The 17,131-nt window shown below is 48.9% G+C and overlaps 2 protein-coding genes across 3 annotated transcripts in view; one reads left to right on the top strand and one right to left on the bottom strand.

The window, feature by feature from the left end:
- Positions 1–3,718, bottom strand: part of Timp3 (TIMP metallopeptidase inhibitor 3) — a 50,527-nt gene extending 46,809 nt beyond the window's left edge. Inside the window, exon 1 of the mRNA XM_070014399.1 lies at positions 3,276–3,718. Coding sequence (XP_069870500.1) covers positions 3,276–3,396 — 121 coding nt within the window. The 5' untranslated portion in view covers positions 3,397–3,718. The remainder of the gene's footprint in view (positions 1–3,275) is intronic.
- Positions 1–17,131, top strand: part of Syn3 (synapsin III) — a 398,594-nt gene that overhangs the window by 177,257 nt on the left and 204,206 nt on the right. The window lies entirely within an intron of this gene.

Genomic DNA, 17,131 nt, shown 5'->3' with positions numbered 1-17,131 from the left:
GGTCTCTTTGAAAATAGCTTCTTGGCAACAACTACAATCTCAGATCTGATACTAGAAGGAATCTGCTGGCAGTGGCCCCTGTCAAAACAATTCAGAGCCAGGCACTGGTGGCTCAGCCCTGTAATCCCAGTCACTCAGGAGCCTGAGATCTGAGGATTGAGGCTCAAAGGCAGTTGAGGCAGGAAAGTCCATGAGACTCTTACCTCCAATTAGCCTGCAAAAAAGCCAGAAGTGGAGATGTGGTTCAAGTTACGAAGTGCCAGCTTTAAGCAAAAATACTAAGAGATAGCACCCAGGCCCTGAATTTAAGCCCCAGAATGAGCACGACAGACAGACAGACAGACAGACACACACACACACACACACACACACACACACACCAACTTTCAGAAAGCCCTTGGCACTGCCCATTACTTCCTGGGCTAGATAGAGCTGCCAGAGCAGGATCTGCCTGGCGAAGGCTACCTCCTTCATTCCAGTGGCCTCCTTCTGCCCCTCCGGAGTCAAAGTTTTGTGAAGCCCTGCGTGGTGGGGAGGGGGCCACAGATGTCCCAGCTGCTGCTGAGCTCCTTTCTTTTACCCCACAGCGCTTTTTCTAAGCCAGCGTGTAGTTTATTCTTCTCCTAAACACTTCGATAGGGTGCAAGGCCCAGAGTTGCCATAGAAACACCTATTAACTCCTCCTCACCCCGAAGGCTGCACTGGTCCCCTGGGCTTTGGGGAAGAAAGGGGAAAAAAAGACACCTGTGGATAAAGGAGACAGGAGAGGTTAGGCTGGGGAAGGGGGAAGAGGAGGGAGTAGAGAGAGCCAAGCCAGGCATTCTGTGCCCTTCCAGGCCACACAGCACCCAGCCAGGAAGAGAAAACAACCAGGAAGGTTCTGGAATAGGAAAGTGGAAGGGGTGGGCTGTGTTGTGCATCTAGAAGTGGGTTCCAGTGTTGAATGGTAAGATCGTAGTAGGCATTTTGTTTCTTTTTTCTTTTCTTTTCTTTCTTTCTTATTTATTTATTTTAAGGAAATGACAGGCAGAACTTTAAGCCAGACTGGAAACTAGAAAGACTCTAAGCAGGGACAGTTTTGGAGCCACCTGCTGGCAGCAGTCGGCTGCTGTGAGGCAGGCCTGGCTGCAGTGGGTGGAGGCTGCGGGAGGTCAACAAGCCGGAGGCCCACACCCACACCTCCCATTTTTAAAAGCATTATCTCATCCCTGCCACTAGTGCATGCACCAAACCCAGGCCCAGCAAATTCGGATCGATGCCAGAGCATGGAAGATTTCTTTTTTTTTTTTCTGGGTTATTGTCTCCCCTTCCCTTGTCCTCCCCCCCCCCCCCCAATACAATGTTCTGGGGTTTGAGTACTTCTTGATAACTTAGCTTTCCTCTGGGAAGTTTAAGAGGGAGGAAAGAGTTATTTGGGGGGGGGGGGTGAATCATAGAAATGCCAGAAAATTGTCTGGAGCATTCCAGATCCCCAGCAGGACCCTTTGCAGAAAAGGGTAAGCATTCGGCTGAGTCCAGAAGTCCTCACTGGAAGCCCAGTCCACTGGCTCCAAGTTCCAGGCTTTATTGGTGGACTTCCAAGGTGGAACCTCTAAGCAAAGGGCACAGGGCAGGGAGGAGGCCCCCTCTCTGCCCTACAAGAACCACAAAAGCTCCCAGAGCACCCAGCCTCCTCCCCCCTCCCCCCCAGGCAGAGAAGGACTTGGGCTGTGATGCCCACACTCCATTTTCCACCTGCTAGCTTCTGACCCACTGGTGTGAGCCTGGCTGAACAAAATCAGAACTCTGCAGCCCAGACCCAGCTAGAATGTCACCAACAGGACTGAGGAGGAAAAGGCCAAATGGATTTTGGGTGGAAGCCTCCACAGAAGAGGGAAGAGGGCCTTCCCAGGCCTGGGGCAACCAAAGGATCCTTCTAGGCAATCCACAAAGCCAGGAACCAAGCTCCTCGGAGGACAGGGAAGGGTGTGCCTGGGGGAGGGGGGAGTGTAGAGGGGGGAGTGTCTCAGGAAACCTCTAAAAAGGGTGACCCCAGGTCACACAAACACCCTCAGCTGCCAACTTGGCCTGACCTGGTCCCTACAGCCACCCCTTAGATCTCTCCTAGCCCATCAGCAATGCTCCTCCCCAACCTCAGCTACTCCCCCTGCCAGCCTGCCACCACCTCCCCTCTCCTCACCACAAGGCACTTGCTGAATCCCTCACCCAAGACCCAGTGGAAAATTTCCTTCCCTTTATGACCATAGTTAAAACACACACATGCTCCATTCTTCACCTCTGAATTGACACAGGCAGAGGGTGGCTAGACTCTGTCCCACATACTGTGTGTGAGTGCATGTGTGCGTGCATGTGTGTGTGTGCATGCACGCACAAGCGTGTACACACACATACACACACACCAGGAATCCTGAGCCAAACACAAGCTAATACACCCTAATACTCCCAAACAAGTTCTCTCCCCCCAGGCCACGACACACCATATTAAAGAGAGAGAGTGCGCTCTCCTTTAAAACTAGCTTTAGTTTTGCTGCTTTCTTGGTCTCCACTCAAGCAATAAAAGTCCACTTTGCAGCCGTCACCATGATGCCACCCTTCACATTTTTGTACTTTGGGTAACAAATTATTTTTTACCTCTGTACATCCTCCCCCCCCCCCCCCCACCTCACACCTTCTTCTTCCTGTGAATTTTCACAGCTATGCAATAAATGATCTCACACACACACACACACACATACACACACACACGCAGCCCACAGATACAGCTCCTCCCCGGGGAAAGTCAGATCCACAGCTTTCTTCTCCTCCTCCGCTGCTTCCATCCACCCAAACTTTTAGCCGTCCCACGAAGCTGGGTTCGGGGTGCTGCCGAGGGGGCTGGGTCCCAAGCACCAGAGGAAAGAACTCCCCGGGAATACGCGATGCCCACTCAGAAAACTGAACACGTTTCTCCACCAACTGCGTCTCTCTGCCTGGCACGGGGCTGGCAACTTTTTAAGTATTTAAAAGATCCCAACCCGTCAGTGAACATCCCAACTTGGGGGACCCCCCCCTCACCCCTTCCAGAGCGAACGGGGGGACACCTTCCAGATGTCCATGGAAGCTGTGGGACCTCACGCCCCCCCCCCCGTACGTCCCCAGAAAACGGTCTGCAGCCGGGGCTCGGTGCCCGGGGGGTGGGGGGGAGTCGCTGCCCGGGGGGGGGGACTCGCTGCCCCGGGGGGAGGACTCGCTGTGCCCCCGGGGGGGGGAGGCGGGGGTCCCCCAGGAGCGCTCACCGATGTCGGAGTTGCAGAAGGCGTCCTGGGGGTGGCTGGGCGAGCACGTGCACGCCTCGGCACCCCAGTGCCCCAGGCTCCAGCCAGCCAGGAGCACGACGAGCCCGAGCCAGGGAGTCATTGCCGCCGCCGCCGTGGCCAGCGCTGCCCGCTCCGCGCTGCAGGGACCCGGCGCCGATCGCCTCCTCCGAAGTTGTCCGCCCGGGAGCCGCGCGCCGGCGGGGCCGCTGCAGCCGGCGATCGCCGGGGCGGGGAGGGAGGGAGGGAGGGGGGAGGACCGTGCGGGAGTGGGGTGGGGGACTTTGGCCTGGGGTGTGCTGCCCTCCCGGTTCCCAGCGGGACGGGCTGGGGCGCGGCGGCGAGGCTGCTGGGGCGCAGGCACACGACTGTAGCGGGCGGGCGAGGGGAGAGCAGCGGGAACGGGAGCGGCAGCCCGGGCGCTCGCAGCCGGCCAGCTGCCCGCCCCTCGCCCCAGCGAGCTTTATATAGCTCGGGGCTCCCGGGCACCGCCCCCCGCGGGCGCTCCGGGGCCCGCCCCTCCGGCCAATGGCAGAGCCGCATTACCTCATCGGACTCCAAAAGGGGGCGTGGTCCGGGGGCGGGGCCGGGGCGGGGCCGGCCCCCGGACCGTTCAACTCCTTATAGGGAATAAAGCAGCCTTGGGCACGCGAGTGGGTGGGCTGGGCGCGCCCCGGGAGGCCCCCAGCCGCCCCAAACCACGAAGGAGACACCCCCCTCTCCCCCCACCCCAGCCAAGGGGCACCCCGCGCCCCCTCTCTGGCCTAAACCCTCTCCCCAAGCCCCATCCTGCCCCATCAGAATCAGCTAGCGCCCACCTTGCACCCCACCACGATCCCCCCCTTCTGCTGTGCAGAGGTGGCCCCTGGCCTGGAGGCGTCCTTTGCCCCAGCCCGGTGAGGGGCTAAGAGAAAAGGCTACCTCTACTTTTCCTGGCAAGAGCAGGGACAGAGGGGAAAAGACCAGATAGAGGACATCTTTTTCTTGCTCCTTGTTTCTCTCCTTCTCACCCCCCCACCCCCACCCAGAGGAAGCCATCTGTGTTTTGGAGTTGGCTAAGGAGAGGTTGGTGTTTGCCTGAGCTCACCCTGGAGCCAAAGGCGTTGTGAATTCATTCAACAAACACTGTGAGCAAGACAGAACTTCTGTCACCCTTGAAAGTCACATGGGCCAGGGGCAGTTTTCCACAAGGCTAGATGTGATGGACAAACCAGAACAGAGACAGATTAGAAATGGCTGGGAGAGAGCTGTTTTCCCTGGAGGTAGTACAAGAAGGAAATCTTGACTGAGAGGAGGGCAGGTAGGATCAGCCCTGTCAGCAGTCTGCAGGGCTCCCAGCAGGGGGAAAAGCTAGGACAAAGGCCCTGGGCTTACTTGAAGAACAAAAAGTAGTGGAGAGGGGGTGTGGGAGGAGGGCAGTGTCTCAGGTCTGTGATCCTGGCTACTCTTGAGACTGAGATCTATGGATCAAAGTTTGAAGCCAATTCTGGCAAGAAGTCCATGAGACTCATCTCCAGTTAACCACCAAAAAGCCAGAAGTAGAGCTGTGGTTCAAGTAACCTTGAGTGAAAAAACTTAAGGAAGAGCACCCAGGCCCTGAGTTCAAGCCCCAGTACAAGAAAGGAAGAAAAGAAGGAAGGAAGGAAGGAAGGGAGGGAGGGAGGGAGGGAAGAAAGGTCAGGAAAGAAGATATGGTAGCCCTACCCAGTGGCTGGCAGGTCTCCATCCTTCAGGAAGGAGTTTGAGGTGAACTAATCCAAGAATGGAGTTCAGCTAGATCCTGGGAACTATCCAAGAGCCTAAATGAATTAGCTGTAACAGATAATTGTGAATAATAATATCATTACCATATGGATTATTATATTACATCCTGCTTCTGCCATAGATTTGTTCAAGTGAGGTTCCATACTTCACATGAATCTCTCACAATCATGCTACATAAGAAAAGCAAGCACCAGCATCATGTGTGCTTTCCAGAAGAAGAAAGTGGGGAGCTCTGTTCACCCCCTCTGCTGACTGTTCTCAAGACAGACCTTGATCTCCCTGGATTTTACTCAGTGAAATCTAACTGTACAAATGTCCTTTTACAATTGAAATCTTCTCTTTCCTACACTTTCATCTTTCCCTTTCTCTGCCCCCCATCTGTTTGAAAGGAGACATGAATGTGTTGACTATAGAAGCATTGGACATTTGGAACAAACAAGGATTAGGGAAAAAAAGGCCTATGTCTCTTCTCAGAAACCCTTCCATTTCCCAGTCAGAGACATTCATATGACAGGAATGGAAAATGCCGTGGGAGTTGGTATTTCCAACAATGCTTTGTTATTACTGTTGTTTTTGGTGTGTTTTCCTGTTGTTGTTGATGATGGTCATGATGATGATGATGATGATGATGATGATGATGATGATGTCTCCTTATATAGCCCATGCTGGCCTTGAACTTGCTGTATAGCTCATACTGGCCTTGAACTTTTGATTGTCCTGAAGGCTTCCAAGCAAGTTCTTCCAAGCAACTTCCTTTTCTCCCTTAAACATATTAGCCTTAAGGAAGGGATCTGTTTCCACATCTTTATATCTTTCCCCTCATCCAACTCATGAGACCTTCTCTTAACTATAGCTACCCCATAGAGCATTTTTTTCCCCTCTCCCAATATTTTTCCAGCTCTACCTCCACCATCTGATGGGATCTGGTTATGCTTTTTTCTCCAGCCATACTAGAAATGTTTTGGGGCCTGAGATATATGGGCATACTGCTTAAATGAGAGTAAAATAGGAGGCTGTGTGTGGGATGGCGGTCAGCCATTTGAGCCCTGAGCGGTGGGTACATTGGAGAACCAGGTCGCATGAGGACATACTTAGTGGGATTTGAGAGAGTCTCTAAAACTTGCACAGTACTGGTCATGTGGAAGGTTTTATAAGCCTTTCCAGACCAAATCCACATTGGATAAGCATCTTACACGGATGGAGGCCCTCTCTTCTCTTTCTTTTGCGTTACAGTTTTGTCCAAAATGCCAATGTTTTTCCTCCCAGGGAAAGCCTAGCCTGGAATATGAGTACCAAGCAGATGACTTCTGCTGAAACTATCTGAGAGGTTGGATTCCAGTCCATAAAAATGTTTTCTCTAGATAATGAAATTAACATTTGGTTTATTCCTCTCCTACGCTGCATTTGTGGAGCTCAGAGAATTCCATCATTTCTCTTGGGGAGGTCTCCTTTACACCTGAGCTAAGGTGGCCCCCTGATCTCTATGAGGTCAATTCAGCCCTACCATGAGGACAAGAAGTGAGGGTCTCCATAAAGCCTCATGTGGGCTTCTACAGCATGAAGGCCTTGCAGTTATCAGTCGAGATGGTCGGGAGTCTGTGGGTCTAATAATGTGCAAGAATTGCTCAATGAGCTAAATGGAAAGACTTGGAACTCAGGTAAGAGTGTAGTTATCATTTCTCCTGAGTGCTTTGGGTAGGTAAGAACAAGGAGAAATTTATATATCTGGGACAAGCTGAAGAAGATCCATTCTTCACCTGCTGTGTCCACAAATACCTTCCAGACTGACCTCTGGTCTTCCCTTGGCTGGAAAGTTTCTAGGAAAGGTGAGACCATGTCCACCCCTTGTGTATCAAATAATTGATGTTAGAATCTGTAGGAATCTGGGATGGGGGACAGAACTGGGATTTGAACTCAAGACTTCATGCTTGTCAGGCAGGTGTTGTATCACTTGAGCCATGCCTTCAGCCCTTTGGTGCGTTAGCTATTTTAGGATCTTATGTCGTCTTGGACCACAATCATCCTATCTATGCTTCCTGGGTATCTGGGATTACAGGCATGAGCCACCACCCCTGGCCCTTAAAGGTAAGAAGAACGAAGTTGAGATGAATGTCACTGAAGTGTCACCATGAGCCCGTGGCAGAGCCAAGATAGTGTTGCAGCCATTGGTTTCTTATCTGGCTCCATCGGTCACATTCATGGGGTCTGCCCTCGAAGCCCTCACCTGTGACCCACTGTGTACACTCTGGCCTTGAAAATCCCAACCCTCCCCAGATTGTAGGTTCACTCTTCAGACCTGTAGACAAACATGTCTCAGAGTCCCTTAATACTCCTACGCTGATTGAACAGTTCTCTATCAGGATCATAGACTCGAATGACCACAGAGCCATCTCACTAATCAGTACAGTGCAGATACATGGCTGTGTTCTGAGGAGGCGTGCCTCCTCCTGTGTGCTTATTTATTTTCCTCTTTCTAAATTACTATCTAATACCTTTTGAAAACATTCCTTGCATACTCTGGGAAGAGATGCATGGCAATTCTTTCTGGGAACAAAAAGGAGGCCATAGTAAAAATAAAATAAGTAACGTTCAAATATGAGCCCTTGTTGCAAATATTGCTGCAGAATTGTTCCAGCCCCACGGACAAGTCACTGCTCCAGAGCGGGCCTCAATATCTATGTTTACCAAATAGAACACGATGTTTTCGAAAAGGCTGTTTGCCTCAAAAAGCCGAAGAATCTGTGGGAAATTCTCAAGGACCAGGTAAGTGGTTCTGAAGGAGAGAGAGATCCTGCTATTTATGCAGATTTGACTGAAAGCCAAGGTACCTGAGACTGAAAAACAGCGATCAGTATGTCAATCAACACTGAGTGCCCATTCTTACAAAAGTGGAGAAGTTCCATGGAGATTATGCTGACAAAGGCAGAGGAGACTGGGTCTAGGAATTAGACACAGGGTGTTGTTTCTGGTGGAGCCCATTGTCAGTACTTACTCATCTGTCTGTTGGATTCTTGGATGTGAAGTCTGTTTGCCTCTCACCCTCATTGGACTCTCACATGCCCTGCAAGATCTTCGTTTAAAGGCCACCTGCTCCAGGAAGCTTTTCTGGTTCCTTTCCAATCGTGCATACTCATAATAACATCCTACATTTCCTTCTTTGGCAACACTTAACTGTCTGTCATAGGATTGTTTACCGGTTTCCAATCCTCAACTTGAGAAGTAGGAAGGAGCGTTGGTAAGAGAGTTCAGAGTATGGGTAGAATAAATCCTGTGAGGAGCACAAGTTCTCTGCCCCTGTTCAGCCAGGCAGGTTAAGTTGCTCCTTGGAGAGCTCATAGAGCCTTTTTTTCCCTCTGGCCAGTGCTAGGGGGCGCTGTAAGCCAGCGAACACACCCATGCTCAGAGCCTGCCTGCAGTCTGCTAGTTAGTGGCACCAAGAGAAGTCAGCAGCACAGTCTTCCCGCCAGCCCATGGGGTGTGAGGGCCTTGAGTGGGTGAAGCAAATCCCTCCCGTCTGTGATGGCCACAAAACTCTCTCCGTCAACATCCCGTCTGCCGGGAGCTCCTCCACCCCTGGGCTGGCCCCATGTCAGCCCGAGGGGGAGAGGCTCCCCTGGGAAAGAACATGCTAGTGATTCATTGGTTGAGGGGAGGGGGGACAGGGAAGTCTGGGAACACCACAGAGGATGCCACGGGGGTCCCAACTGAGCTGTGGAAATTCAACCTGGAGAGGTGGCCCTTGACAAGCATGGCTGACTCCAGTTGTCTCCTAAGGAAGCACCTCTTTGCTCTCCTTCCTTTCCCTCCCCAGCCCCTAACCACAGTTCCTCCCCCAGCCCACAGTCCATGTGAAAGTCATTATATTTAACATAATCTTCTCCAAGCAACAGACAGCCCGGTTCACCCTGCACCAGGAGCCCCAGCCAGACCCCTTCGTGGGGTTGCTGCCCATCCCTCGACATCGTGTACCTCAGATGGCAGGTGGTCTGGGTTTGCTCCGTGCCTGGCACCCGTGGGGGAGTAAACACCTTTCCTTGCTCTCATCTGGAGCCAATTTCATGGCAGTAAAATCACAGGGCATCTCTTGCCCCACGCTCTCCCCTCAGCCCTGCCCAGGGAAGCAGAGACCTCCCCCCCTCTTCGTAAGAGTCTCTGGCCCCATTCACATGAATCTTGGGGTTTTCATATTTCTTTCCACAGGGATCTCTACTCCCAGGAATTTTAAGCCAGAAAACACATGTGTGCGATGGAGAGACATTTGTAGGCTTGTGTTTGCTGGGGTGGTGGGAAATGGGAAGCAGAGTTAAATATTCCAGCTCTTGGGTTTTTGGGGGGGTTGTCGTGTTTTGTTTTTAATGACCTTATGCTTAGACAGTGGATTATTTCAGTGAAGGAGAATATGAAGTGGAGGGACAAGAACTTCTCCTCCTCAACCCCATTGTAATGTGTTCCTTATGCCCCTGGAGTCCACGGGCTGCGCCTTTAACACTGAGTAGCTCCCTTGTGGCTGTTTTGAAAGGCTCAGGTTCAGCTGGCTTGGGCCGGAGTGGGGTAGACTTGTGGCCCCAGCTCTTACCATGCTGGGCTGGAGATCTTGTTTCTATAAGGCCTTTAGCTTTCTTCTGTGGAACCTGCTGGAACTGGAGCCATCTTGCTCTATGCTGTGTAATAGTCCAAGAAGAGTACTGGGTGTGATCCCACTGACCACATTCTGTTTTTTGTTTGTTTTGGGTGCTGATACTAGGGCTTGAACTCAGGACTTAAGTATTATTCCCTTAGGTTTTGTTTGTTTGTTTTGTTTTGTTTTGTTTTTGTTTTTTGTTCAAGGTTGATATTCTACTACTTGAGCCACAGCTCCACTTCTGGCTTTTTGGTGGTTAGAAATAGAATCACATAGGACTTTTCTACCCAGGTTTGGCTTTGAGCCTGCAGTCACAGGTTTCAGCTTCCTGAGTAGCTGGATTACAGGCATGAGCTACTGGTCCCTTTTCATCCCCTCCCCCCCAGCCCTCATCCCAATCCTTTTCTGTCTCCATCGCTCTCTTTGTGTCTGTCTGTTTCTCTCTTTTTTTTGTCAGTCATGGAGCTTGAACTAAGGGCCTGAACTAAGGTGCTGTCCCTGAGATTTTTTCACTCAAGGCTAGTGCTCTACCACTTTAAACCACAGTGCCACTTCCAGTTTTCTGGTGGTTAATTAGAGATAGAAAAAAAATCAAGACTTTGCTGCTTGGACTGGTTTTGAACCTCGATCCTCATATCTTAGCCTCCTAAATAGATCGATTACAGGAGTGAGCCACCAGTGCCCAGATCTCTTTTATTCTCTCTTCCTCTCTCCCTCCCTCTCTCCCCTGCCTCTCTGTGTCTGCCTACCCCTGTCGCTATGTCTGTCTGTCTTCTCTCTCCCCGACCCCTCCTGACATTAAAATGTTGATTTTCTATTGCTGGCTGCCTTCCCTTTCCTTTTAGCTTGCACACTCACCCTGGTCCCAGCTATGTTGCTGGCTTCTACCTCCCACTGTGTAGTGGAATAGCATTGTAGACAGCAGTGTTGCTCTGATCTCCTGTCCTGTGAATCTACCCACCATCCTCCTCCTCATGGATAATCTGACTTGCAGGTCTCCATGGCCTCTTGGGCTCTTAGTTTTTTCCCAACTTACTGTTTTCTTCCTTCAATCTCCTTGCATTCTCTCAAATGCAGTGATCATCTACCAAGTCCTAGAGACTCTTATTCCTTGAATCTTATCTAACCACTGCTCCCAATGCTTACTCTGTCCGCCTTGCTCTGAGCCCCAGAGATTCTTTTTTAATAGTGACCATTTTAATAGTCACATCACTCACTGGTCACCCTGCCCAGAGTCTTTTTCTATGAAATTTAACATTGGCATGATGGCTCCTATAAATCTTTGCAAATATAAGTGTGAAATTGTGCTATCCTTTGCTTAAAATGATTCACTTGTTCTCTGAAGCTTTCTGAACAAAGCCTTAAACTCCAAAGACAAGCAAGGTTCTCTGTGATCCTGCCCTCCTGAGTGCCGCTGTCTGCAGCTGGAGATGGCACCATTCATATCAGCGAGGATGTGATTCCCACCCCTGCTGGGACATGGCAACAGGCCTTGTCCTTTCTCCTTGTTCTAAATGTCTGCTGCCCTCATTACTCCTCTCTCCCTCATCTTCTGGGAATCACATATTCATCCTTCAGGATTTAGCTAGAGTCAACAACTGGCAAATGTCTTCCTGACCTTCTTCCTAAAACTCCTCCCTCAATACCCCCCACTGTTATCAATGGATCCTCCACCAGACATCCATTAACCCATCATCCATCCATCCCTTTCTGTCCATCCATCCATCCATCCACCCATTCATCCCTCCATCCATCTGCCCATCCATCTTCCATCCATCATCCATCCATCCATCCATCAACTCTCCACCATCTATCCAGCCATCACTCATCCATCCCTCATCTATTCATCCATATGCCATCTATCCACCCAACAACCTATTCATCCATCATCCATCCATCATCTATTCATCCATCTACCCATCCATCCATTCATCCACTCAACATCGATCCATCATCCATCCATCCATCCACCTATCCACCCACCCATCCATCCATCCACCTATCCACCCATTCATTCATCCATAATCTATTCATCCATCCATCCATCCATCCATCCATCCATCCATCCAACCATCATCCATCCATTCATGTAGCTCTTGCTCTCTGTTGTTCGTAGTAGCAGATATGCCTGATTGTCCTTAAAGAGCAAGCTACCTTCAGTGCTTTAATGCTTTCACACAGCATCTAGGCACCTTAGGCATTCACCAAATTTCAGAAGAATAAACTGACTAGTGAACGTCATGGAAAGGGGGCTGGGCAGTATTTCCCTCACAAATCCAGAGCATGAGTAGTTCTAGAATTCAACTGTTTGAGATAATCTAGAAAGGGTCTCTCAGCTAGAGGGGTACCCAGAGTTTCTCAGTCTCCAGAGCACAGCTAATTCATGAGAGAGCAGCAAACCCCACCTAATGCCATTGTCTTGTCCCGGTGAGATTGAGGAGTATTGACACATGGGCAGGAGAAGCCATGTCAGCTTCACCCCTTATTGTTATCCTGATCATTAAAGAGGGTTTGTACAAAGCTAGCTCCTCATCAGAAAAATGTTCTAGCAAGTGTGGAGTCAGAGTGCAGGGAGAGAAGTCATTGAAGAAGGGGTTCCCAACTGAAACACTTTGGAATTTTCCTGTTGATGGAAGCAAAGGCTCTGCCAAGGAAGCGACAGTGCCCACTGGACAGGGACAGTGCAGGACTGTGATGCCAAGCTCTGGGCTCTTTGGTCTGCTTCATTCTCTGCCCAAGACCGGCCACATCCCCATCTTTCCCTCAGTCCTTGATAATGTTGCAATCCCCTGGCCTTTATACTTTTTATTCCCAGGGATATTTGTGACTGTAACAAGCTAACAACCAGAAGCTTCTAGAGGAACCCCTTGTTCTTGTGCATCTTGTACATCTCTTGGAACTTGACCTTGGCTTCCTATTGGACCTTTTGCTTAAGAGGAGGGTCTCTGCTTGACATCTTTGATGGCAATTCTATCCTCTTGTGGGTATGAGGTGACAGTGGTTATAATACGAACTTTGAGATCTTGGTCATTTTCTTCTTCCCCTTGGTAGCTGCTGTTGAGTAGAGGTAGTGGTCAATTCTAGCCACTGAGAGCATGGTTTAAGGAGCAAGTCAGTTACTTGTGTTCTTCCTTTGATGGATTTGTATCTGGCACAGTGTCCAGCCAGGACTGGAAGATCCACTTTCATGAAGATTGGCCACTTTGACATCAGCAAGAGAGCTCTTCAACAGATAGGAAAGGAGGGTCTATGCATATGGAAGCAATTTTAATTCTAGTCACCAGTTGAGGGTTATCCTTAAGCAGACTAGTTCAGGTTCTAGCTCTACCTAGGTTTTTCACCTGTACCTTTCCTGTGTGTTGAGTTGATACCCCAGATGGCTCAACGCACACATGGCTCATGAACTGATGAATCTCTTCATAGAGTCTGATGGAAGTCGTACACGCCATCTTATTTTCAAGCTGTAGGTTCACCTTTCACTGTAGCCACTGCACTGCTTTTCTCTATTTGCCTCCTAGCTCCTGTGTGATTGTCAACTCTTTGGAGGAAAATGACAGGGTTCTTTCCTTCCTTCCAGTCTTCAAATTTTCACCAAATATTGGCCGAATGTCTATGGCTATGTGTTAGGCATTGGAATAGAATGGGGGGAAAGGCACAGACCTGTACTCAAGGAGTTCCAAGTTTAGTAGGAGGGAAAAACATAAGAAGCAACGTTTGGTAGTAAGAACTATACCAGGATGGTCAAAGTACTGTGAGATCACAATACTGGCTCATTCAAACGTGGAGGTGAATGGAAACCATATTATGGTGAAACAGAAGGTCCGAGTGAAGAGAAAGTCATGAGCCATGTAGTTGAGTTTCTGTATTTTATAGAACTAGGCTCAAGAGGTAGATTTTTCTGTGGTCCCACAGGCTTATTGGCAGAAGCAATACCTTGCCATTTGCCCATCATTCCAGGCTTTTCTAATTCTGGGCTGAGCTCAAGAGAAATAGTCATAATCACAAAGTAGTCACTGCTCTGCCCCATAACTTCCATCAAGTTGGTAAGCTGAATGGAATGACAAGCTGAAAACAATTTCCAAGACAAGGAAAAGAAAGACCTCACATTTGTTGGACAGCTACTACAGACCAGGCGCTTTTAAACAGTATTTCCTCTGATTCTTAACAACCCATTTTACAATCAAGAAATTGAGGCTCCATGAAGTTCAATCCGATGTCCAATTTCTTATGAGCAAGAAAGTAGCTGTGCTGTTTAGTCCAGAGGTCTCTCTCCTCAAACCAGTACTCTTGCCTGGAGAGAGCAGAGTCTCTTGTGTCTCCAGATCCTTTAGGGGGTATTTGAAATGTAATTTCATTTTAGTCCTTCGAGTTCACACCTAGAGCTCCGAGCTCTTGAACATTCCATGTTGCACGAGCAGACAGACACACGCTACCTACCCTCCAGGGCTGAGAAGAGAGCTTGATCAGCTGGCAAGGGAGATATCACTCCTGTTTTGTCTGGTTTGAAGTGGAGAGAAGGAGAAATAACTTGGCAGGCAAACTTCTGGGGGTGTAGGGTGTGCCCTCCTTTACTTGGAATTTGGAGAGTTGCCACCGGAACATTACATTTGTATTACAAAGAAAGAGAGCCCAGAACCCAGAGGCAAGTTTGATGGCATACTGAGCAGCTATTGAATATGGCTTCATTTCCGCCTGAAATTTCAAACCTAGGATTGTGGGGCTGCACCAGGTGCTTGTCCTCATTCTGCTACACGCACGCCAGAGCTGTATGACCTTGAGTGAACCCGAGTGTCCCTTGTTTCAAGTGTAAAGGCAGAAGACTGGCTTTCATCATCTCTCCAAACTTCTTTATGGAATCATCTGCAAAGCAACCTGACAAGAGGTGCTGGTACCGAGACCTGTAATGTCCGTATACCTGGGTGTTCCACCTTCTTCCCTGTGACCTTAAGCAAGCTCCTTCGCCTTTCTGAGCCAGCGTAAGATGGGGATTCACACCTCTTAGGCTTTTCCTGAGGATCAAACACAGGGGGGTAGAGAAAACACATGATGCAGCGGGCTCTCATTGAGGACCCGTGTTCAGGGTGTGGCCCTGGGTAATCAAAATGATGAATGAAGCCAGCCCCTGCCCTCAATAGTCTACAGACTTAATGATGTGGTCCATAAGAAGCCACAGAAATGTCTGGGGCATTTTTGTTAATGAGAGGAGATGAGGCTGAGGGAGAGGAAGGGGGAAAAAAACCCATGAGAATAATGGCAAGCTCTTACAAAGTATCTTCTGGATATCAGATGGTCTTCAAGGAGGTTGGCTATATGTAAATGAATTCATGCTAATCCTTGCAGAAGCAATTAGATATTGTCTTTATCATCCCTTACAGAGAAAGGGTATGAAGGGCTCAAAGTCTCATGGCTCCTTCCACCCTATTTCCTACCTCTTTATGGAGGTTAACCTGTGGACAGGGGATTAGGACCAAATGTCCAGCTCCTATGCTGAAATGGTCTTCTTTCCCAGAATGCCTTGCACCCACTAGTCAAGGTGTGGAAAAGCATGAGTTTAGATAAGGCCCCAAGCAGGAGATAAGCTCAGGAGGCATCAAGTTTGCCAGCAAAACCACCTGGAAAGCAGCACTTAAGGCAGGTCAGTGTTACTTCCCAGCCCACGGATAAGCTCAGAGGTTAGAATCCGCACCTGTTTTCAAGTGCCAGCATCTTCCATCTACTCTGCAAGCATATGTTCATCTCCTAAAAATGAGGATAATTGCAAAGGTCAAATAATAAACATCTTCCATTTACTGAGCACATACTACGCACCAGATTCCATCCTACATACTTCATAGATATACACATCTTGATGATGTAGTCTATTATGACCAGGGCAGGGCCATGTTACAGAAAAGAAAGATGAGTCTTAGAGAGGTTGGGTAACTTGAGCAGGGGGTCACACAAGGACTGAGTGATGGAAACACTCAGAGTCTAATCTGTGTACTCAGCTTGGGCAGCCAGTTCATAAGGTTTTATAAACACTAAATAGGTTTTTCCTTGCCTTGCCTTTCCTATTCCTGTCCTAGGTCTGTATTTATATTCTTTCCTTGACCTTGACTGGCTTTCCTCCTTTCACCTGGCCACTCATGATTACCTACGTGCTGAGGAGCAAGGTTCTAGAAGCCCTAGGGGAGGCTGAGGTAGAGCTGGCATGCACTGTTTATGACAGTTGATTACATTCTTCAATCCTATGTGTCAGTTGTTAAAGCCAATATTTTTAAAAATCTATTTATATAAATTCACCATTAGATAAATGATATTAAAACAAGGGTAAATAACACTTGAAAGTCATTATTTCCCTCTTTATTTTCAGTTATGGGGGGGGGGGGTTGGCAGGACTTAGGATTGTGTAGTAGAGTGCTTACCTAGCATGCTATATCCTGGTCCTTTTGCTTAGTATTTTGTTCCTGAGACAGGGCCTTTTGACCTTTTTCCCAGGCAGGCCTCAAACTTGGGGTCCTCCTACTAGACTTTTGGGAATGTGCCACTGTACCAGGCCTCACCAGATGCCCTTCAACTTATAATCAATGATATTACATCCAGATAAACCCATCAGAGGTTAAGAATATCCATAGCTTCACCAAACACCAGTGGCTCATGCTTGTAATCCTAGCCACTCGGGAGGCCAGCCTAGGCAGGAAAATCTGGGAGGTTCTTATTTCCAATTAAACGTCAAAATTTCAGAAGTGGCACTGTGGTTGAAGTGGTAGAGTGCTAGCCTTGAGAAAAGAAAGCTTAGGGTTAACACCCATGCCCTGAGTTTAAGCCCCAGGACCAGCGCGCGCGCGCGCACACACACACACACACACACACACACACACACACACACACATCAACTATCATAAGGTGAAATTGGGTTTAATATATCTGACCTACTGCAGCACAATACATAAAGCATTGGTTGTCTCCTGGGTGATGGTGGGGTTGACAGAGCTGTGATCTATTATCACTGCCTAGAACATCATGGAAAGGTTCAAACCATGGATCTATAGTAGCTCAAGAAAAGATTAAAATTCAAATATTGGAAGTAGGGAGCCTACTGAGTGACTGTCATTTTCCCTCCATCATAAAGTTGAAAACTCATAAACCGGAAGTCAAATCCTTGTAAGTCAAGAACCATCTATATGTTGTCACTGTGCACTCTTATACACCAAGGTCATTCCTATCGATTGTTCTCTGTCTGGTAGAAACACATTCCCTCTTAACTTGGCCTCCAGTGACATCACAATGGTAGCTTAAAATAGCAGGGAGTATTTACCCCACAGAAATGGTCAAACACGACTAATCAGGTTGTGTTTATTTGGGTATTGTTCCTAGAAATTAGCTAGTTGTTAAATATTTACAAGCACCGCCCCCCCCCCAGCTGTTTCATAACTGTGCGCCTAAGTAATTTGATCTCTGCCTCAGCTTCCTG

The sequence above is a fragment of the Dipodomys merriami genome, unplaced genomic scaffold (genome assembly GCF_024711535.1).
Source record: "Dipodomys merriami isolate MVZ:Mamm:240054 unplaced genomic scaffold, mDipMer1.0.p SCAF_97, whole genome shotgun sequence".
Classification (NCBI taxonomy): Eukaryota; Metazoa; Chordata; class Mammalia; order Rodentia; family Heteromyidae; genus Dipodomys; species Dipodomys merriami.
Note: the sequence above shows the minus strand (reverse complement) of the source record. Positions and strands in the feature narration are given on the sequence as shown.